The 24,578-nt window shown below is 42.1% G+C and overlaps 1 protein-coding gene across 3 annotated transcripts in view; it reads right to left on the bottom strand.

The window, feature by feature from the left end:
- The window catches only part of PTPN14 (protein tyrosine phosphatase non-receptor type 14), a 173,985-nt gene that overhangs the window by 96,613 nt on the left and 52,794 nt on the right, over positions 1–24,578 (bottom strand). The window contains exons 1-2 of one of the 3 annotated variants that reach the window (XM_008515145.2): positions 20,816–21,149; positions 11,795–12,122 (exon numbers count right to left, since the gene is read on the bottom strand). The exons of 1 other annotated variant lie outside the window; for it this stretch is intronic. In XM_008515145.2, coding sequence (XP_008513367.1) covers positions 11,795–11,968 — 174 coding nt within the window. In that variant the 5' untranslated portion in view covers positions 11,969–12,122; positions 20,816–21,149. Of the gene's footprint in view, positions 1–11,794; positions 12,123–20,815; positions 21,150–24,578 lie in introns of those variants that run through there. One more of the 3 variants, XM_070591273.1, reaches the window with a different exon arrangement.

Here is a 24,578-nt window from a genome sequence, read left to right as displayed (position 1 = left end):
AAAACAGATCACCGCTTTTGAAGCATTCTTTCATATTTCAATTATAGCCTAGAATGGTTTACAGCACACCTGGAAGTCTGCCTTCAAAAGAATGTTTTCATTACAATGTTTAATTTCCAGAGGCATTTTCGTGCTGATGTTCCCACTCTAGCTGGCTGCTCCCTCCACAATCCCATAGATCAACCCCCAACAAAATCTGCACTAAAGTCTTGACTCTGACTTTACTAGAAAACCAGAAATGTCCCTGCCTACACAAAGCTACAGGCCCCAAACACTCTAAGGGGTATTTTTAAATGGGTGTACCCTCAGATGAGAGCAATGATTGGATCAGCTTTCCTCCAGGATGTTCCAAAGGGCAAGTTCACACCAGAAATCTATGCATTTCTCGAGCAACAAAATGCCAACAAACAGAGCCAAGGTTATATTTCAATTAACTCAGACAAACTGGCTTGAGTGAATTCTGACCCTATTGGTCATTTCCCAGCTTCACAGAGTCCACTGGCTGTTCCAATGTGACTGATGATGTAGAGGAAATGAAATGTGGCTGAAGGAAAAGAAAACAGGCTTTGAAGTCAGGTCATCTCCCAGCTTTTGCACTCACCGTCTCAGTAACTTCCAACAAGTTACTGAGCCACTTAGTCTCCGAGTTTTGTCATCTGTAAAGTGGGGATGATGATGACAACTATCACCTGCAGGCTGTCAGGGGTGTAAATGAGATAAGGCCTGTCAACCGTGTATGTGGCACATGTTAAGTAACTACTTCATAAATGGTGCTTTCTGTTGATGCTGCTGCTTCTACTATCATCATCATCATCATCTTCATCGTCTATAAATGAAAGCAGGCAAGCCTCAAGTATCTTTTTTCACCAGCACTACTGACATGCCTGTGAACCGCAAAATTAGAAAACAGAGGTTATCTGGAAATAAACAAGAAAAAGCAGGCAAAGGTAGAAACTAGAAGGCCTATGAATAACATAAAAACCTAAAAGATATAAGAAAAACAAATCACAAAGCAGTGCCTCCCCCAAGACTGTCTTTAGAGTCTCAGAGATGTTCATGGGACACTGGACCATCACTCTGATGCTGTCCTCGGGCATCCGTGATGCAGGCCTAGGCTAACCTTAAAATGAGGTAATCTGGGTACTTAATAAACAGTCTGGAGAGGGTCCAAGGCCCTTGTGCATTACACTGAGTTCCTTTATGGAGCACAGTGCCATATAAGGGTATTCCACCGTATTTTGGATGGCTAGGAGTGAGTTTGCATATAATAAATGAGGTAATATATGTAAACAGTAACCTGCTATGTAATAATTATTTTAGTTGGAAAAGAGCTCTGTTATAAGCACAGGTGGAGAAAGGGAGGGCAAACTTTGCAATTGCTTAATAGGCCAACCATGATCTATTATTTTTTACTAAAAGTAGTCTTGACATTTGGGGGTATAATTTTAAGGTCCATCCTTCATTCAAATTATAACGTCCGCTCAAATTAGTAACATTCAAATTATAAAGGGTCCAGGGTAAGTGCATCAATATTATACAGTAGATTCTGCAAAAAAAAATTTAGTTTTTTACTTCTCCTATGCTTTCAAGTCTAGTATTTTTTTTTATTATTATTTTTTAGATTGGCACCTAGGCTAACAACTATTGCCAATCTTCCAGTTTTTTTTTTCTTCAAAGATTGGCACCTGGGCTAACAACTGAGGCCAATTTTTTTTTTCTGCTTTATCTCCCCAAACCCCCACTGTACACAGTTGTATATCTTAGTTGCAGGTCCTCCTAGTTGTGGGATGTGGGATGCTGCCTCAACGTGGCCTGACGAGCAGGGCCATGTCCACGCCCAGGATCCGAACCCTGGGCCACCGCAGCGGAGCACGCAAACTTAACCACTCGGCCACGGAGCCGGCCCCTCAAGTCTAGGATTTTAAATTTCCTTTTCTCATTCTCACCCACCCAATCATTAAATCAGACCTGATCTTCCCCCAAAAAACCACCCTGAGAGAGAATATTCTCTCTCAGGGAGTACAGATACACATACACAAGTGTGCACACAGCTACAAGAACACACACTTGCGTGCACTGAAAAGGATGAGGATGAGGTAGAGGAGAAACCATGGTAACAATCTTCAGCCACAATTACTAGTACAGAGCTCTAAATAACAAGGTAAACCACTTCTTATGCAAAAACCTAACTCATGGCATAAGATTTTTTTGTTGCTGCAATATAGCCTTCTCCAAAGGACACAGGGTATTCCAGGGTGACTCGCCATGCATTTTAGCCAATTAAATGATTACATAACTACTCAAGAAATCAGGTTTCCAGTACAGGGTAGAATTGAGGGAGGTAGGTAATCTGGAAGACACAGTTTCTACCTACTCATGGCCAGAAGAACCTAATTTGGGAAGCGTTGAATTCAGTAATCTAGTAGGAAGCAAAGTCCCTTTAGGAGATCCCCACGCCCACAGTGTTCTGTGAAGGTATGCCCGAAGGAACCTTCTCCTTTCCCACCCTACCTCCCTCATTCTTCCTCTAGCTACATTCCTACTCTAGAGTGTGCGGTAGAGGGGCAGGGCCCTGTCTCAAAGTTCGGAGCCTGCTCTACTCAAGTTTACAATGCAGCAGAGGTTTATTCTGCCATGTTATACAGTGCCTCACAGGAAACAGAATCAGAACCTATCCTCTCACTTAAAGTAACGTGTGCACCAATCAACTTCCTGTGTATTGGCCAAGGGACCACGAATCCCGTCAGGCCCTGCTGAGATCACACCAGGCCTGTACATAACTGCCTCGCCAACTGAAACTCCAGCTGAATTCTGGAGTCTGAGCTTCACTGCTGAACACTGCCAGATGGTTGAGGACAATGTAGTGGATGATTCCAAATAGAAACCGGCTCCTCCACGACCAAAAGGATCCCGGCACGTTGCCTGAGGAAAGGCCTGACACACCTGTTTTATCTCTGAAACGTCAAACAGGAGCCAGGTCCAGGTAATCCTCAAGATACCTCTGGGGGAGCTGTAAATCCCATTGTATTTCTCTAGTTTTCTTTAGAAAGAGCTCTGGGGGTTGGCCAGGTGGCACAGCAGTTAAGTTCGCACATTCCACTTCAGTGGCCCAGGGTTCGCCAGTTTGGATCCCAGGTGTGGACCTACACACCGCTTGTCAAGCTATGTGGTGGCAGGCATCCCACATATAAAAAGTAGAGGAAGATGCGCATGGATGTTCGCTGAGGGCCAGTCTTCCTCGGCAAAAAAAAAAAAAAAAAAGGGAGGATTGGCAGCAGATATTAGCTCAGTGTTAATCTTCCTCAAAAAAAAAAAAAGAATTTAAAAAAAAAACTCTGGTGCTGTGAATTCTGCAAGGAGTTCATTACAACGATGAGGAAAAAAGACAGAAGACCCAGTACCCAGGCAGAGGAACCACATCTCTGAATCAACGACTAAAAACGCACTACTAAGAAACAATGTAAGGAGAGCCTTGCTAACATGTCATTTTCCTACGAGTGGTTTCCTAGTTTATTCAGTTTGGAGTTTTGCATTTTAACAGAGGAGGCACAAATGTATGCATGCACTCAAACACATGCTGTTTTCCTCAGTGGCAGACTGGTATGTGAATACATTAGGGTCAAAGTAAGACCCTTTTCTGATATCATGACAAGATTCTAGTGAATAAAGGCCTTTAAAAATAGCTTGGGGAGCCAGCCCAGTGGCCTAGCAGTTAAATTCGCACGCTTTGCGTCAGTGCCTGGGGTTCGTGGGTTCGGATCCCAGGCATGGACCTGGCACTGTTAAGCCACACTGTGGCGGCATCTCACATACAAAACAGAGGAAGATTGGCACAGACGTAAGCTCAGGGACAATCTTCCTCAAGCAAAAAGAGGAAGATTGGCAATGGATATTAGCTCACGGCCAATCTTCCTCACACGTACACACACAATTAGTTCGGAGTGTTTCTGATTTGTTTGTTTTTATCTGCAGAGATGGTAGCATCCCCTACATTAGCTACTAATAGGGAAAGATTGTTTTGAGGGTTTTGTTTTTCCATTTTTGTGACCAATGGCACTGCTTTAATGCTATTTGTAAGGGTTACAGACGCAGTCTTGGCAATTACCAGGGATTAAATCCATGATCTTATCTCAAGCATTTTGAAGAGCTAATCAGCCAGAAGCAACAATTTAAAATATCTTGCATTAAGCTGTAATAGGTTGCCCTAATACCCAGTATTTCAGTTGTAAATTAAGAGAGAGAGAGTTGGTATGCCTCCACATAAAATATACAAGAATTACACCCAAGCATTAAAACTTTCACTGAAGCATGGAAAATACTTCAAAAGATGACCATAAGCAGACTCTGAAAGAGCCCTTCATACAATTACATTCCAAAGGCTTTGGCAAATAAACCACCGTACATCAGTTGGAAAACTGTAAAAAACAACTTGTGTGCAATCAGCCTCTACTCTGGGTAAGTCTGGGGTTTCTACAACTGACACGTCTATAATTAACAACTGCACCATCTTCATTTTCCTGGCCAATCTCTGCATAAAAACACAGGAAAAAAAATTGCAGAGTAACATAGACCCAAGAAGCAAATCTCATAGCCAAGAAAAATCACTCTTCCGGGGCTGCACAACTCACTCAAGAATATACAAAAAGATGAAGACTTACAAATTAAGAGGGGAAATTATTTCACGTACAATCTCTACATCTAGAAAACGGACGCTGGTGCCATACTTACCTTACAGAATTGACATTACACTAATAAGACTTCACATCATAGTCTTTAGAAAGACAAAAAGAAATACAAAATTCAAAGACTAGAAACCTCCCCAGCAGTCTACTCTTCAGTGGATTCTTAATCAGTGTTGATTATTTTGGTCCTCTGCAAACACAAACATATATGGCTACGGTTAAGACAACTATAAAATACAGCAAATTCCATATTATCCGACAGTGCCTGGGAATGAGGTGCTCCATTTAATCAAGTACACCCATAATCACACACATGTTACCAATTTCCAAACGACTCACAAAAAATCAAACCACGGAAATATCCTTAACGTAAGTTAGCTTTTCTTTGAAGATAGGAAATGCACATTAAGGTTCTGTATCTTTATAAACTCTAGCCATTATGAAAATAGCAAAATGTGGGACATTTCTACCGTAGCTGACAGCTTTGGATAAATCAGCTTTTAGTAAAGATGAAAACATAAATTTGCAAAAGAAAAAGGGGATAAGTTAGCGGATAAATTAGGGGACAAGAGGAAAATCTTTCCCTATTAATAACTAACGTAGGGGATACGAACACCTCTACAGATAAATTAACAAACAAATCAAAAACACCCCAAACTAATTTTTTGTGAATGTGTGTGAGGAAGCTTGTCCCGGAGCTGACATCTGTGCCAGTCTTCCTCTATTCTGTATGTGAAATACCGCCACAGTGTGGCTTAACAAACAGTGCCAGGTCCACGCCCCGGATCCGAAGCCGCGAACCCCAGGCTGCCAAAGCGAAATGATTAGGTATGCTCTCTGCAAAACAATTATGGTTTTTAGGCTCCTACAAAGACCAGGGCTCTAAGTCTAGACTTCGGAGAGGCCCAAGACTTATTGAACTCACCATTCCCAAGAATGCTGAATTTCCTAATAAAACAGTTCTCTATCTTGAATAGAGTTTAGCTATGAAAAGTGTCTCAGGTACCTTTGTTAAATGATTTACTCCTCCTCTATGTATTATTTTTTTAATTAAGTAGAGTCAAGATTATCAAAAGTAAATAATTCTAGTACATTTTTACATTTTACTGGAATTCTTTATATTCCTTATTACTAATAACATGGCCTCCTTGGCTTTATTAGAACAGCACTGTTTAGTAGAAAGACAATATGTAAGCCACATATGTAATTTTAAATTTTCTAGTAGATATACTTAAAAAGTACAAAGAAGTGAAAGTAATTTTAATCAATTTAAAATGATACCTTCAAAATATTGTTTTCAACATGTAACTAACATAAAAATGATGAATGAAATATTTTAACTTTATTTCATACCAGATCTTCAAAATCTGATGGTTATTTTATATCTACTGCGCATCTCAGTTCAGACTAGCCACACTTCAAGTGCTCAATAACCCGTGTGGCCACGGGGTTTGGACAGCATAATCTTACATTAATAATAACTGTTCAAGGAATTGAAAGATTTTGGCTCAGTGTAAGATCACTGCTTCTAATAAGTAAAGCCATCTAAAAATGGAATAAGCACACTTATAAAAGGGTGAGAGCTTGGTCTCTGGAAGTGCTGTAGCAAAGTCCAGATAGTCTTTGTGGGGTCTTGGAGGGGAGACCGCCATACTGAGTGCTTCCTATGTGCCAGGCACTGTGATACTGTGGCAACTTTGCAAAAACTATTTTAATCCTCCCAGCAACTCATGGAGGTTGCCACTATTACCATCTCCATTTACAGATGAGAAAACTGAGGCAGAGAGTAGTTAAGTAACTACCCAAGATTGCGTAGCTAATAAGTGGCAGAGCCAGGATTCAAACTCAGGCAGTTTGGTCCAAGCTCCCATTCTAGGCACTACCCTCTGCTGCTTCTCCATGTATTGATCTTTAAAATAGAATTAGTCATAAGGCAACGTTGTTTGAACTATTTCTCTTTTAACCTAGGTCAGTGATTTCCACACTGTGCTGGGGGCACAAGAAGATGAGACTCCAGACATCTATCCTCTCCACAAACTGAACAGCTCCACGTTATACCTTCAAGTTCCACTTACGATTTCATTTGGGGAAAAGGAAAAGGGTGAAATCCATTATTCCAAATATGCTGTAACTACATTATCAGAACTCTAATTCTGAACTCCTGTATCTCTTGAATCTCTTCCTTAATAGCGTTCCCTGCCAGAAACTCATACCTAATTTTTTTTTCTCAACTTACAATTAAAAACAACTTTTTTCCTAAAGAGTTCATTTTCTTTCCTCTTGCCAGGATTATTATGTCCACCTAACTAGCATCTCTGTTCCCCCTGTCACCCCAATCCCCAGTCTTTTTCTGCTATTGAGTTCTTTTCCTAAAATGCAAGGTGACCATGACATAGTCCGCCTTTGAAATCCTTTGATGGATTTCTATCTCCCGGCAGTGTTGTATTCCCCAATTCAGAGAGTATTTAATAGAAAGCTAAAATAATTGTGAAACACTGAATTCAACACCTTTATTTTTTAAAAAACTATAGACTTGACAAGAATTTTTCCCAAAGCCTTCTGCCACGGCCCCTCTTCTCCCACCACACACCCCTGGGAACTAGAACAGTGCGTCCAGAGGGCCCAGGCCTGGTTCTGTAGTCAGTAAACACAAGGCCTGCGGATGCTGAACGTGATAGGGTCTCTGGCCCATCTGCGTCAGGGACCCCCAGTCAGCCTACCTGGGTTTGAGCCAGCCCAATGACTGCAGGCAAGTCACTGTGCGCTGTGACCCCCCCCACCATTTGTAAAATGGGGACAGCAAGAGTAGTCACGTACAGACTTATGATGAGAATTAAACGAGTTGATATATCAAAGGTGCTCAGCATAATATATGGTACTTTAGAAGGTGGCAATTATTATTTTTTGACACATTTTAGAAACAACGTTCTACAGGATCTAGTTAAAACTCCCTTGCCAAATACACCAAACCCTTCAAAAGCAGACTCCCACCTGCCTTTCCACACTCCTCCCCTCGCCTCCATGACCCCTCCACACACAAACAGATCAGTGCAAACTGAACTCTGCCCTTCTCCGACAATTTCATGTTCTTTCCTGTTTCTACACCTCGGCACGGGCTGTTCCGTTTGCTTTGTTTCTTGTTTGTCTTATTCTCTAAACCCTAGGGTTTCTGGGAGCAGGGACCCAATCTTATTTAGCATCCCCAGGGCTGGTGTTTACTGAACACACGAACCAGGCCTGGGCCCTCTGGATGCCATTTGAAATAGAAGCCCATCAGTGCATTCAAAACTAGATTTGACCCTCAAAAACTCCACCATATGGAAAGGTATCATTATACATTTGTCAAAACCCAGAGTGTGGGCTGGTCCGGTGGTACAATAGTTAAGTTCACATGCTCCACTTCAGTGGCCCAGTGTTCACTGGTTTGGAACCCGGGCACGGCCCAACACACTGCTTGCCAAGCCATGCTGTGGCAGCCATCCCACATACAAAGTAGAAGAAGATGGGCATGGATGTTAGCTCAGGGCTAATCGTCCTCAAAAAAAGAAAAGGGGGGGGGGAGGGGCGGGGCCATCCCCACAGCTGAGTGGTTAAGTTCACGTGCTCTGCTTCAGTGGCCCAGGGTTTGGCTGGTTCAGATCCTGGGCACGGACATGGTACCAGTCATCAAGCCAGGGTGAGGAGGCATCCCACATACCACAACCAGAGGCACCGACAACCAGAATACACAACTACGTACTGAGGGGCTTTGGGAAGGAGAAGAAGGTAAAAAAAAAGAGGAGAAGACTGTCAACAGTTGTTAGCTCAGGTGCCAATCTTTAAGAAAAAAAAATGCACCAAGTGTACAACACCAAGAATGAACCCTGAGTAAACTATTGACTTTGGATGATAACAATGTGTCAGCTGTAGGTTCATGGATTAGAACAAACATTCCACTCTAGTGTGGCATGTTGACCGGCTGGAGGGGAGGGGCTATATGGGAACTCTCTGTACTTTCCACTCAATGTTGCTCGAAACCTAAAACTGCTCTAAAAAAATAAAATCTATTTTTAAGTTACCTAATAAAATTAAGCAGTAAAACACAAATTGTAATTAATGTAGATCAAAAATTAAATCAAAACTTCTTTTTTTCAGTCTGCCATACTGAATATAAAGCCATTATAAAGTTTGGGATACATCTAAACTATAGAACACTTCCAACGGCAAAGCCAAATATCCACCATAATCTGGTTTTCAAGGCTTCATAAAGACTGAACATCTTGTTATATTTTAGATGGATTTTCACTTTTTCCTCTAAAGCACTTGTCAGCTCTATTTGGAAAATGACCCAAATACAAAGGCAAGAGTGGAGCAGACCCATGCTCACGCCTCCTACTTCTGCCTCTGGGTGGAGAACACATTCCTCCTCGACGTGTGTCTGTGAGAATGAAGAACAACGTTTAGATAACTGTTCTATCTCATCCTTTGGTTCAAAAGTTGGTACAGGATTGTGTCACAAAAGGCCATACCTTCCATGTCATCTGTCACAGAACAAAAGCATAAAATTTAAAAAGAAAGTGACTTGCTCTAACGTGGATGCCCCTGTTTAAGGTTTGTCAAAATAAAGCCAGCATTAAACACAAACCCTACCGCAGCACGCAGCATTCGAAGATCAGTCACACTGCAACACACACTTGACAGTAGAATCTGGACATCAACACTTTACTCTTTGTGACAATGCAGTTGTGGGATAATCCAGGGTTGACCTTTGCCCTCTGAGAAAAACAACAGTCTACCGAGAGTAATTATTACCACACACATCCCCAGACACGCCTCACCTTGCACCTCACACTCTTAGCTCTACCTAGTGATTCACAGAGACGCCTTCTCAGCCCCCAACCATGGTGCCTGCTCTTTCCCATCCTGGGATCTTTAAAAATCCACCTTCCCCAGGCCCAGGGGGACCCTGCCGTCTTTCCCATCTGCTGAACTTCTGCGTATCCTGCAAGTCCTGGTTCCAAGAGTGAAGGTTCCGTTCATCTTTCACTGAGGCTTCCTCTCCCTGTGCCAGGGCTGCAGTGTGCAGCAGGGCAGACCGCACACTGCACAGCTCTAAGGAAAGCCACTGCCTTCCAGGCCTGCCCTGCACTGTATTTTAGCACGGACCACGTTCAATCTGAATGGCGTGTTTAATGCTGGATTCTCCTCCTGGTCTGTGCATATCTTGAAGACAAAACTGTATCTTATTTCCCTTAGTTTCATCGGGTCCTAAAACACTGCCTGGTGCACTGCAGTTGCTCAAGATTTTCTTTAATGGAAAATTGTTTTTAAGACTCTCAAACTGGAACAATTATAAATTATTGGACACAGCACTGTGCATTTTCCATACTGTCTCTCTTCTTAATATTCACAACAGCCCTATAAGGTAAGTAAGGTGAGTATCATTATTCCCATTTTATAGGTGAGAAAACTGATGCCCAGAGAAGTGCAGTAACTTTTCCAAGGACACCTAACTAAGGAAGTGACAGGACTATAATGTGAACCCAAGTCCAAGACTCCAAAGACTGTGTTTATAACTACTAACTACGGGTATACTGCCTCCCAAGGCATGCAAAGAATACTTAGTTACTTTAATTTGAGTTGCTGGGAATACTCAAAAGTAAAACCACTGTGTATCTTTTTAAATGACCTATAACTAAAATGTTTATAAGAATTTTGACCAGTCTACTGACCAAACAATCCGCAGTATTAAGGTTTTTCCCTTCATGCCCACGCACATGCATATGTTTAAGTATGTATACCCAAATGTGCTATTAATAAGCGAAAAATGAGCCAGCCATCAACCAGCAAGGTCAGAACACTTCACAAGTTTGTTCTCTTGTGTCAGCTACCAAGCTACATACATCTGTTGGGCAGAACAGTCTCCTACATAGGAAAATAAACTTCAAAAGAAGACCTGATCACTGAAACCAAAGTAGAAACATGAAGACCAGCAGGAGACAGAAGTGTTTAGGTGAAACAGTCCCCCAGAGGATAAGAGTCAGCCTGTGCAGGACACCAAGGGGGGAGGAAGACCTTCCCCGACCCCAGCTCCTTTGTACACGTGAAAAGAGGGAGGATCATGAGGGGTGAGGAAAGAGATCAAACGCCATCACTTCCAACAGGCACCAGCCCCTCTCTCTACCACCTGAGGTGTTGGGCAATGCTGTCACTTGGTCCCTAGGAGACCAGAGGGCCTGGGACAATTACAGAGATTTTTCCTCATCCTCAGGAAGGCTTGTCTCTCAGGGGGCTTGCAATCATTTCAGCACTGGCAACCATTCAGCCGTACCACCTTACCCACTAGCCAATATGCCACGTGGCTCTCAAGACACAAACGCTTGTGTGGGTTTCTGTCAAAAGTGTCTTCTCCTGAATGTCTGCAAGACTAATAAAAGCATCAACTACTAGAACTATAAAGTTTGTTATAAAGGACATTCTGCACTAAGAATCTCTTCTAAAGAGCGGTCACGTGACTGTCTTAATGGTCTACGCTGGGTTTGCTTACAGCCCAGAGAAGCCCCCCAGACAGTAAAGAGAAAACAAGGGTCATGAGGACTCTTAAAAGGAACAAAATCCCCATTTTACAAGCTCCCACCAAAAGCCTCACTGGTCATGCTCTCTTTAAATGCTTTTTCCTTTTTTTTTCTCTTTGAAGGGGAAAACACAGAAAAAAACCACAAAATTAAAGCAGCTGCAACCATCCCATATGTGGGAGTTTTCTCCGTGATATGCAGCCGGAACGCCAAAACACCAGCTCCCCACTCAATTGTTTTAAAGAGAGACAAAGACTTTGGCACAGAGAGTCTCTCGTTTGCAAACCCCCCCCCCCCCCACCAAAACCTCCTATTTGGCTAAAACACAAGGGAAGCTGCCATCCAGTACAAGCTCTAGATGGTGTCCTTGCTTCTCACAACATCAGAGCAGGTCTCCTGGTCCACTGAAGGCTGTAAGATCAGGCCCATGTTAAGAACAACAGGATTCTTCTAAACACAAGGCTGAGGCTGAAAAGCATGGCAGGTGGCACCAAGAGACAGGTGGCTGGTCCCTTTGGTGAGTTCACACTCAGGCACCCACCACACACAGACTCTTACCTCCCGCAACTCCAGCCTCTGGGCCACAGCCTCCAGACACTCCTGCCCCGTGCTTTCCACCGACAGTGTGCACTCGATAACATTGCTGTCCAACAGGCGGATCCGGGTGACAAAGCAGTTCTTGCTCAGGACATTGTAGCGCCGCGTCCGGCGGAGCTTCAGGCCGAAAGGCATGGCTGTGTGCCCCTCGGATGCCGCCCTCTTATCCTGGCGCCCACGCCCCGGAGATGGCCTTAGCAGTTTCGTGACTGGGTGATGACACTACCACCCGTGCTCCTCCAGATACGGAAAAAGGTGTCCATGCCCGGTGTGGCACTCGGGAGGATGGCTGCAAACAGAAAAGCAGCAGCAAGGTCATGAGCTGGAAGGGAAGCCATGGAGGGTATGGCACAGACTCTACATACGTGAGCACACCACCCCTAACAGATGAACATCCAGACCCCAAGACCCAGCCAGCTCTGTAACGCCCGAGCATCTTAGTGTAGCCTCTGCCCTTTACCTCATCTTACATGGATGATAATGATAAAGTCCACTCGACAGCTAAGGAACTGAGGGTCAGAGAGATTAAAAGAACCCATCCAAAGATGCACAGAGTAAATGGCAACCAACGCCAGAATTCAAATCAAATCTACACACCTGCAATTCACATGCTTTTTCCACTGCCCAATCCTGTCTGCTCAAGAAAGCAGAAGGAGTGGAATTTCAACAGCTTTTCTTTAGCTTTTAAATATATTATCTCATTTCAACCTGATTAACAACCCTATCATGCAGATTTTATGATTCCGATTTTACAAATGAAAAAGTGGAGTTCATGGTTTAAGTGACTCACTGATCCTGAACTTAAAAATCTTATCTTGTTCCTCCTCACTCTTTGCCAACACTGCCCCTTTACTTTCATTAACATTATCTGCTTTTATTTTTACTTAGTTTTAATACTTTTTCAACTAAATATTTTTATTTAATACTTTATTTTATTTACTTTATTTACTTAGAGTGGATGACAGAAAAGGGAGGGAATACACATTTAATCTAGCCTGCAACTTTCTACTTTAAAAAATTTTTTTAATATATAAATTCTACAATGTACTTAAAATCACAACTATTTGTGCTTTTTTTTCAGCAAATATTTAGACAGATGTGGGGCACCACCCTATCAGCACTGTGTTCCTTTGCAAAACTCTTGATGCAAAAGCCCTGTCACCAAATTACAGATAATTTAACTTACTAATAAGGAGATTTATTAACACCCTGATGTCCCACCACATGCGAGTGATGACATTATTACCATGGAGAACACAAGAAGAAAATAACAACAAAAGGGGCTTCACCATTCCACCCTGCGCCAGCAAGGCTCCCACTGGGAGGCTCATTAAATGTACCTTCCAAAGAAGCCAGAAATGTCCAGCCAGCCCCTCTGTTCAACTTTCTGTTCTCTACTAAGCACAAAGGACCATCTCTTGCTCATATGATTGCTCTGATAACTTGATTCCCTAAGTCAGGCGGATTCAGCCTGTCTTCACACCCCTCATCCACAGAATTACCTCTGAGCCCCCGACTCTACGCTCCGGATGGACAAATATGCATAACTACTTGCGGGAATTCTTGAGTCAATAAATAAAATGGCTTGCATATTTAGAAACCACGCCCTGCCAGTACCCCAGGCCTCAAGGAGGTTGTCAGGGCACAGCCCTACAACACAGCAAAACACACTCCCCAGACTCCTTCGGCCAGTCTTTGATGTCTGCCCTCGGCACATTCCTTCGCATGACAGGTATATGTTTTATGATGGCTTAAAATACACATGCTAGAAACTTCGGCTTGGTAAAATATATTAACATTTCTAAATCAATTTATGTTGGCAGAGGATCATGTTTACCTCAGGTACGCCAACCTGAAGATCTCCTTCTATCTCAGGAAAGAATACGGAGGGACCCACCCAAAAAAGGAACAGACAAAAAAAAAAGAGCCAGAATTCAAATACAGACCCCCTTAAGAGTTTACTACTCACACATTCCCTCAACTTGTTGAAGCACAGGGCAGAAAACACCAAGATTCAATTCCTGTATTAGCCAGGGACCCTCCAACAGAGAAAAATATTTGCTCTGGGGGCCCACGCCACATTTCTAATCCTGGGCCAGACTCTCTACATTTGGGTGTGTCTCTCCTTAAACACCTACGAAAAGAATGTGGCTGGCCTGGTGTGCATTCATCCCAGCCACTATTAAAAACAATCCCTTCTACATATTCTATGGCACGCCATCCATAACGCAGTTAGCGAAATAAACAGTAAACTGCACAATAACGTTTATAGCTGACCTCAGCTTTATAACAAATAAACAAAAACACACAAACAAATGGGACCAAGATGATTAACTGTTATCTCAGGGCTACAGAGCAGTGATATGAAACAGAACTCTCACTTTACATTTTATATATTTCTGAGTTGTTTGAAGATTTTACAACTGATTTATATTATTTTTGCAAATAAAGATTAGTTTAAAATATATTAGCTACTGAAAATGGTCTATCAGGGGCAAGATCTGACAATCTGGCAATATATCTCCTAGAAAAGATCTGACTATTTTAAGTTTTTAAAAACTTTTAAAATAAATCTTCAATTTGCAAGGAACTTGCCAGGTAAGGTATCAACAAAAAAGTTATAAGAAAACTGGTGTGGGGGCCGGTCTCGTGGCATAGTGGTTAAGCTCAGTGTGCTCTGCTTCAGCGGCCCAGGTTCATGGGTTTGGATCCCGGGCATGGACCTACACCACTTGTCGGCCATGCTGTGGTGGTGATCCACATAGAAAGCGGAGGAAGACTGACACAGATAGTAGCTCAGGGCTAATCTTCCTCAGCGGGGGAAAAAAACTGGTCCTGTCATGTGTCAATGTAATGAAACTAAAAATAAACAAGGGAGATTAGAGAGGGGCTACTCTAGAGTAAGAGATTTAGGAGTTATAAAAACAAAATGCTATGTGTGAGAACCTATCAAATTCAGGTTTGAAAAAAATAGCTATGAAAGACACGAGACAATTAGGGAAATTTGAAATAGAGAATAGAAATTAGATAATATTGATGTATTATTGTTAATGTTCTTCCACTTTTGATAATAGAATTGTGGTTAGGTAGGAGAACGGCTTGAGGAGATGCCATGTATATATCTAGGGGTAAAAATGTCAGGATGCAGGTAACTTATAAATGGCTAAAAAACAACTCATAAGCACATACACAAATTCAGAATCGAAACAAATATGACAAAACGTTAACGGCTGCTGAATCTAGGTGGTGGGTGTACAGATATTCACTGAGCTATTCTTTTAGCTTTTCTGTATATGTAAAAGTCTTCATAACCGAAAGGTAAGGGGGAAAAAAAAGGCAACCCTCAATGCAGGCACTAAACAGGCTCCAATCTTACCTACTCCTTATGGCTCAGTTTAAATGCTGCAGCCTCTTTCAATAGACATGCGGATCCTTCCCATCAGAGGTCATTTTCTCTTTGTTGGAACTCCCACAGCCATTTGTGCTTATTTAATATATCAATCTAACTTACGGTAAAAGTATTAACACGGTTTGACTCTAAACTTCTCCAGAGCTATAAACATGTTTTCTCCATCTTTAACACACATCATTTACCTAAACTAAAAGTTCATGGCATTTACGCCCAGAACTTGTGTAGTCATAGAGCTGTGCTTCTTGGAAGGAGCTTCCAGGTACTCATTTAAGACAGACATCCCTTACCTTTTGAAAGAGCAACATCTCAACTATCCCAGGTAAACAATCTGTTGGACACTAACCTGTAACAATGGGGCTAGAGAAATGATGTCTTAGTCCCTTTCGGTTTTAACATTTTAATAGTTTATGAATTATCCATCACGTTTAAGCTCTCAAAGCATCCACAGCACGTGTCACTAATCCACTTTCTAAATATCCACAAAGGCATACAGTTCTACCTTAAACGTAACCCAGCTTCCTGCTGTATTTTAAGCCCAGTTCCTCTGCTTTGTCCTTGATTTCTTGACAGACAGAGAGAACAAGGACTAAGATATCCCACCACATAGTAGACTGGATATAAAGTTTACTCCAAGCAAGTCCTCTCTTTTCAATAGTCTGGCTCTGGCCCCTTTCTGACTTCCCCCATGTGGTTGTCTGGGGCCTCATCATGCTTAGATTATCACATGAACATTACAAAACCTAGAACTAAATGCATCGTCTCATAGAAATGTCACATGTTAATGACACTTGATTTTCCTGATGAGACTGGCTTTTCAGAAAAGATCAAATTAGGGACTCATCATTCTACTTACTATAAGGTTTTTTTTTTTATCAGCAAGCTCCTTTAAAAATAAAAAGTCACTTAAAATACGTATAGAATTTTATTTATCTACTTTTCAAGAACATTTGTAGTAAACAATGTCAAGCTTCAGTTGTTGCTGAGACCCATTCGTGGAGGCTAAGGCGACTTATTTTTTTTGTTACTATAGATGGTAAAACTAACAGTGCTGACTCATGATTTTTTTCAAGACAAATAGTAATTTATTCTCATTTCAAAACATAACGTGCTAATCCTCTTTTTCTTAGGTGCATCTTAGGAAGAAAGTAGCATTGGATAAGAGAGTTAGACCATGGCCCTTTAGCAACGAGAGTAATTGGGAATAAGACAGCAAAAAAAAAAAAAAATGACAGGGGAAGTACCACAAACTCTCTGAATTCTCCAGCTCCCAGGTGTCTCAGTAAAGCAACTGGAAAGTGAACGTTAAGGGCTGCTGGAGGAGGGAGAGCCACAGGCAAGCTGAGAGGTTCTAAGAACCGAGGTCTGCTCTCGGGGGAACGGAACATCTGCAAACCTTCGTGCAAGAAGTGGCTTTAACCAGAGAGGCCTGCAGTGAATGCCAAGTGACTGAGCCTCAGCCTCAGTTTACGGATCTATAAAGATAATACTGAGCCCGCCTGTATGTGAGAAGTAAATGAGAAAATGTTTCGAGGGGGCGCTCAGTGGGTGCGGCCACATTCCCTTCTACTCCCCCTCAGAGTAAGCTGGGTTTGCTCAAAGGATAGCACAGCAGGTGTGAAAAGAAGGGCTTGGGGACCTCACCACCTACTGTGGAGAAAGTCTGTAAAAAAACGAAAAGAGCTAAAGCAAAGAATACAGAGTTTAACATGAAGCTGTGGCGATTCCACAGGAAACTGGACCAAGTGTAAAACTGAACCCCACATTCTCCCAGCACTGAGGCCTTGTAATCCCCCAAACTCTGACACCAGGAGCAGAAAGGAGCCAATCATTAGACAAAAATCCCCATTACGAGCCCACCATGAGTGGATAAGAGGACTGCAGCCTTCGTATCTCAGTCAAGAACATGTGTATAGTGTCTGGGTTAGCAGCTGTTCTTTTGGTACAAAATCGATTCCAGATTGCCTTTGGTCTGATAATCCACGTGACGGTGTCTCTACAGTGGACGGCACATCACAGTGTCCCTCACTAGAGAAACGCCCGGGCGTGTCTTAGCTCCCCAATTAGAATCCTGAAGGGAAAGATCTCTGTCAGACTCAGCTTTGTGGTCTCCTAAACTAAAGTGGAGCTGTGTACACTGCAGGAAGCTTCATAAATATTTGTCATTATGAGGAAAGAAAGAATGGATCCTGAACTAGTTGAGTTTTTGATGCCAAGGTAGGGCAGGGACCTCCGGGTGACCTCAGTGATGCTTGAGGAATTTGGAGCCTCAGTTAGGTCTGACTTTTAGGGGCTTAAGACAGGCTTAAACGGTGGAAAACAGGGATGAAAAGTTATTCAGCTCACTGGTGCTCTCTGGGGGGAAAAAAATTGAACCCAGATTTCTAAAAGAAGGTTCCCACCATCCAGGTGTCCCATGTCCCTTGACATGTCTTATACCGGAAGGGGTCTCAAAGACCAGAGACATACCACACCCCACGGGAGTTCTTTGCAAAAACTACAATGGAACTACTGATACGATAAACAGTGTGGTAGAGCGCCAAGTTTGCTGTGCTATTTGCTCTGTAAACACCATACTTTAAAGGCCTTTTATAGAATAGGCTATGGTGAGAGAGGATATACAGAAAAGCTTCTAAGACACTTCTAAAAGTCAATCAGCTTCCGAAAAGTTCTAATATCTAAGTTTCCATCTTTAACTATCAGCTATGGATTTCCAGTATCTTGTATTCCCATTTTTTTTCCTAAACATATCAACGAAAAGCCCGCAGAGTTGAAAACACAAAGCAAAGACAGTTTTCTCATAACACAGAAAAGCCTTTGGCTAATCTAATCAGTCTTTAACTATGATGGGTAGGTAAAGATATCTTTGTAATATCAACCAAACACAGCTTAATCCTCTTTACTGAATTACTTGTACAGTCTTTAGAGAAATGAAAGACAAATTAAAATCCAAATCTTAAACACAGCCATCACACTTTCTTTTTATTTCCCATATTATCTTATGTAGACTTGCCCTTTTTTCCCCTAAAGGTAAGTTCTGAAATCACTAACGCAAGCTAACTGCTGTTCAGCTGCATTCTATATTTACCAACAGTCTCTGGCATTTGTCCAGCATCCCACATTATTACAACTCCCAATCACACCTCACAGAACTATGCACCCCTGGTCCGGGTGTGAGAAGAGAAAAACTGATGCAACCAGTCCATCCAGTGTACAACCTGCAGAAGGCACAGCTCAGTTTTGAGAAGGACTATGTCATTTTCCTAAGGAGAGTTTTAAAAAGGGATGCGGTGCAAGGGGATGGAAACAAAAAAAGTACGTCACGCGTCGCTTAACGACGGTAACACGCTCTGAGAAATGCATCGTTAGGTGATTCTGTCATTGTGCAAACATCATAGAGTGTACTTACACAAACCTAGATCGTACAGCCTACTACGCGCCTGGGCTATGGTGTACTAATCTTCTGGGACCACGGTCATATATGTGGTCTATGGCTGACCAAAAACGTTGCTACGTGGTACACGACTGTATTGAAATGTGTTCTCTAATTTCCCCCTTAAAGAATAGCAACAGGGAAGTTCATTTTGTCTGGTGAAAATTAGACTATTAGTTTTTTCTATAAATTTCATTGCTATAGAATACCCAAATTATATCCATACATCGAATTATTTTTAGCCAAGTAAAATTCTCGTACAAGGTTTAAAACACATGCCCCAAACTTTTAGTTACTAAATAACTGTAACAACAAAAGTAGAATGGTCAACTTTTTAAATTCCTTCATTTCCCCCCTTCTAACTCACTTTCAAACATTCAATGGTGAGATGGAGAGAAATTTTTCCAAAAACACATTTTCCAATTTTCCTGTGCACTAACCATGTAAATGACCTTTCAAGTCTTTCTTAAGCTGTATATGAAATTAGAAGAAAGATTCCTGCTATATTGTGCCCATTACTGTGATACTCCACCTACATGAAAGGCAGCTACACAGCAACAACATCCAGGCAGAATATTGCTGAAAAGCAGGAAATGGAGCCAGAACATCCTTAGAGTAATCAAAGGCACTCAGAAGCAAACCAGTCCTACTAGGTATCAAAGGCTATGATTGTCATTGGTGGGGGGGCAGTGCCCTGCAAAAGGCAACTCTGGGAGGACATGTAGTTTGAAAAAGCCCTCCAAGTAACTGTTGAAAAAATCATTTCCCCAACTCCCTGCTTTGAGGATCACTGCCCTGAGGTTTCTAGAGATGTGATCTTCCCACAAGAAGGATCTTACAACATGGAAGTTTTCATTTTTTACTTTACTGAAACTTTGAAGGCATTCAAAGCGCATCTTGAATATTTATGGATAAATTAATACATTGTCTGGTATTTTCTTAAAAATAACTGGGTGGGAGAATGACGTGGGGGTACAGATGAAGCAATACTGGCCATGAGCTGACAGTCGTTGAAGGTGGGAGAGAGATGTGTCAAGGCTCACACCGTTCTCTACAGCTTTGTATGTGCTTGAAATTTTTCATATTTAAAAAGTTGAGTTTTTTAATAAGTATTTCTTAAATGGTACGTTGTAAAGTAACCTGGTAAAACAGGTAACAGTACCTCTGCCCACTTTGCAGAGGTACCTTACAGAGAAAAGGGGTCAGAATCTTCCCTCCACCCAAACCCCTCCTGCCCTTTCAAAATGTAACTTGCATTTAATTAGATCAAATTGACAGAGTTCTTCAGTTCATTTATAAAACACGGCAGGAAAAAGTCTTTTTGTAAGTCAACTGACAAGTTGGATACAATACAAAGAACAATCAACCCGGCATAAGATGGGGAATTCTTCCCTGTCCAACTTGCATAATCCGCTGTATCAGCATACCTGATGGGGCTTCCTTCTCTACCGAGCTTTCTCTGTCTATTCATGCCAGGAATGCTTCGTCCTAAGAGACTCCACCCTTCTTTGAGACACAGTCGAATCTGCAACTCTCCAATTCCAGTTCTTTTTACTGTCAGTGTCTATACCCACACTGATGGGTGCCCTGGAATGTCACAGCTAGTCACAGCCAGGAACCAGAATCGGAGATTCCCGCAGTGTCAGAAGACTCAGAGAGTGATAACGAGAACTTCCATTTTCAAAGCAGACACAGTGACAGGGGCACTCTGCTGAACATTATCTCCAACAGCCCTATGAGATGGCTATTCTCATTGCCCCCACTTTACAGAGTAGGGCGCTGAGGCTGGAGAGGTTAAGAACTTGCCCAAGATCACACAGTTACTAATGACAATATCTGACTCCATGTTGTTACTCAAGGAACCATGCTGATAACACCCAGAAACAGGGTTGGAAACAAGAACCCACTGATGTAAAAATAACAACAACAAAAGAAAGCAACCACATCCTATATGGAAGACTACAACATACCATCCGCAGCCTATCTTTGCTCACCCACAGAGGACTTTATTCAGATAGGGCGGAGATGGACCCTGAGGCTGGTGACCCATTTTCAGCTCTAGGATCTTCTATCCAGAGGGCATGGCAGCAGAATCAGGGTCCTGGCCCTGCCAGAGCACCCACTCCCCAGTCTCTCTTACCTAGACAGCTTCCTCCTACAGCTCAGGGCTGTACAGCACGGTGGGAAAATCCTAGCACGTCGCATACACCCTCTTCAAAAAACTATTTCAAAAACACATTCACAAGAGCAACCGAAGAGGTTTTCCAACCTGGTCATATGACTCACTTGTCAAAACAAAAGAAATTTGATGAAGGTAAACACACCTTTAGCTTGCTTCACCCTTCTCTGGGATATGTGCCCTAAAGGGACAAAACCGATGGAGAGAGGGGCTCTTTGTGAGAGGCTGTCCCAAGTGACCTCCCTTAGCAAAGTTTTCCACACCTCCCTTTCCCGTTTCCTTCCTGCCCATGCCTGAGTTCCCTCAACCTCCCTCGCAGGTCCAGGGCTTTCGGATGGGAGGACTCAGCCATGTCACTTCCTATCCAAACACAAGCAGCAGCCAAGCAACTCTGCCAATGCTCTCCGACGGGGTCTGCGCGTCCAGCACCCAGCTTCTCTGGGCCCATCGCCCTGTTCCTTGGTTTCTCGAGCCCCACCAGCGAGCCTCACCCAGATCTGGAGTAATATCTGTGCATAAGCCACGTACAGGCTGTATAACCATGGCTCAGAAGCTGCCTCACTTTCTGCATTTCTAACATGGGGGTGGTAACAGTCCCCACCACACAGAGCTGTTGGGAGGATGACACGAGTTAGTAATATACCAAGCGCTAACACAGAGCCTGGCGCACGGGGAGCACTACTTATGTGTCTGCTCTCCCTGCTCTTCTTACTGTTGCTGTTTCACTGAATGTTGCAGGGAGCCCAAGGAAGCACAGACTGCCTGCTAAGTACCACAAGAGTAAAAACTGCTTTCCAACAAGCCAAGAGTTCTAGAATTTTTAGTTAAGGCTATTCATCACAAGGAGACAAAAGATGAATACAAAACAAGCCACGACGCGTCCCACTGACTGGGAACCGTGACCGGGTGCCCAGTGGGTTCCAGATATGTGACCACTCCAGTGAGTCAGGAATACAACCACGCGGTTCTAAAGCTCTGTAATGCAATCCTTCTTCAGGGCCAAGAAGCTGAATCAGTGGGGAGAAAGAATGAAAACAGGTAGGAACTAGCGTCAGCTGTTAACGAGTTGCATAATCCCAACTGATGTAACCAAATGTTAATTAGTAAATAAGGAAAACAAAGCTTCTAAACAGAAACGGTCATGCTCCACATAGGAACCTACATGGAGGTAGGCTATATCTACACATGCACACACACGCACCACAAACCCAACATAATTGTCCTTTCTTCTCTCTGTCCCCTGACTAGCAGAAAGAGAGAGGCATGCTCATGCGCGCGTGCTCACACACACACACACACACACACACCCCCTTAAGTGGATACTTGAAAAAACTTAAGTTGTATGAAGTAGCTTTCAGTGATGTTACAAACAAAAAGAACCTGTCTACCTCTAGTGCAGTAACCTGACGGGTGTAAAACCATTTGTTGGCATACCACCACTCCTGTAACCTTCAGTGACCTCAAACTGAAGGTGGGCTCAGCTGCCTGCATCAACACTGAGCAAGCCCGGGCCTCCGCAGACAAGATGCTGCAAGCAGGGGATGTCTGCAACCCTGTGGGGTGTGAGCACAGTAAGGAACAGGAGGGCCAAGGTCAAGTACTTCAGTTCTCAAGTTGGACTCTTAGCTCTGAAAACTTCAAAAACTTAAACATGTACAATTTCCTGCAAATTCCTATCTAGTAAATAGAGCAAAGACTACACAGAGTAAACCTAATTCAAGAGGCTCCCTTTGCTCTCTTGATTATACCTACAGTTCAGAATGTGAAGGATTTCAAACTTCCCTGGAAATAAACAGCTTTCATTCCTCTGGCAGCAGAATCAGGGTCCTGAAATCTTTGTACCTAAGCAAAAAAAACCCCTGGGAAAATAAAGGCATATCTGTTCTTCAACTGGATTGTAAGACGACAGGAACCAACACAGCTTTCTACAGCTTTTGTAATCCCAATCCCTCTGCACTATAATTAACACTCACTCTGACTCCGTAATGCGGCTTTTGGGAAACTGATTGGAAATAAAAGCAACGGACCTTAAGATTATGTATAAGGATGCTGCAGTAAACACTGTGTGTAGTAGAAGGGTGGGGGACTAAAAACAGCCTGAATATCCATAGTTGAGTTATGTCCAAGTAAGTTCTGGCACAGCCATGTTATTTAGGGTATTGTGCGGTTATTAAAAATTAGTTAAATCTGAATCCATGGACTCAGTGTGACATCCGTTAAAAATTCTGTGACTATGGGCTTGTTGGGAAAGTTGCAGAGAAATACATAAGGCAAAAACAAAGCAAAAGCAGTCATCTTGGATGTGTTAATGCTTATACAGCTTGGAGAAAGGGGAAACACAACATCTACTTTGTCTTTACACAATCTTTGGAGTATTAACATTACGTTAGACCAAAAAATTATTTTCGACCACTTAACCTCTGCCTCTTCTAAATACTATATATGAGAAAATTTGGAAGAAGTCTTCCTTCCGGAGTAGTAGTATATCGGCTATCATTTATCATTTCAGCGATGTCATCTGAGTGATCACTATGTGCCAGAATTGTGCTAAAGACTTTTACGTGCATTATGTCATTTACTCCACACAATCCCAATTTGCAGATAAGGAAATCAAGACTACATAACCTGGCCAAAGTCCCGAAGTCAGCAGGTGGCAGAGCCTCACTCCAAAGCCGTCGTTCACCATCAGATTATACCGTAAGATGCACAATTACCATACACGACCCCTTTAGAAACAACAATATTTAGAAAACTTATCTCACTAACCAAATGGCTTCCAGCACCACATACAATCACACCTTGATTAAAAGCCAAAGCAAAAAAAAAAACAAGAAAAAAAACACTTGGGATCAAGCACTCCTTTTCAAAATCAGAACTGATTAAAACCACTTAAATCCTGGAACTTGCATGAGTTTACATTCTTTTGAGTTATTAGGGTTAGAAATGTCATTCTTTTTCTACTTTTAGTAAAAATTTTAATAATCTTTAATACTTTCTGATTATAAATTCATTATAAGAAAATTCGAAGTTATAGGAAACTAAAAGGGAAAAGTTAAAATCACCCATAACGTCACCCCCTAGAGAGGATCAAGTGCATATTTTGCGTATTTTATCCCATTCTTTTAATTAAGTATATTTTCAATTTGTTTACATAGTTGGGATTATACTACACTGTTTTATAGCTTTCATTCTTTCTGATTACCACTTATTATTTTCCATTATTACTGAAAATTTTTCAAAAACAAGTTTAAAGGGTTGCATAACAGTCTACGGTATAGATTAACATTTATTTACCCATTCTCCACTGTTGAAATGTTAGGTTGATTCTAATTTTTTGCTAATATTCAAAACGATCTGCCTATACCTCTGATGTTTTCTTTAGGGTAGATTCTTAGGGAGGAGCGTTATCAAGCCAAAAGCTGTATATTTTTAGAAATCTCTTATTGCATACTCCTAAATTATAGATTCCCAAAGGCCTGCCAAATGCAGAAGCTATGACAAATTGCCATGACTTCCATTTCTTTACCTGTCAAATGACAGAAATAATGTGTTTTCTTAGTATTTCAATAAAAAGTCGCATAATATAAAACAGAAAGGAATCAAACTTGCAATCAAAAGAACCAAGATCAGGTTACATGCAGTCTTTTTTCCCCTGTTGTGTTCCCTTAAGCATGACTCCCCAAGAAGGCAGAAAAGCTTCAGTAAAGGAAAATTTCAACCCAAA

The sequence above is a fragment of the Equus przewalskii genome, chromosome 23 (assembly GCF_037783145.1).
Source record: "Equus przewalskii isolate Varuska chromosome 23, EquPr2, whole genome shotgun sequence".
NCBI classification, from domain to species: Eukaryota; Metazoa; Chordata; class Mammalia; order Perissodactyla; family Equidae; genus Equus; species Equus przewalskii.
The sequence above is the reverse complement of the archived record's forward strand: the minus strand, read 5'-3'. Positions and strand labels throughout refer to the sequence as shown.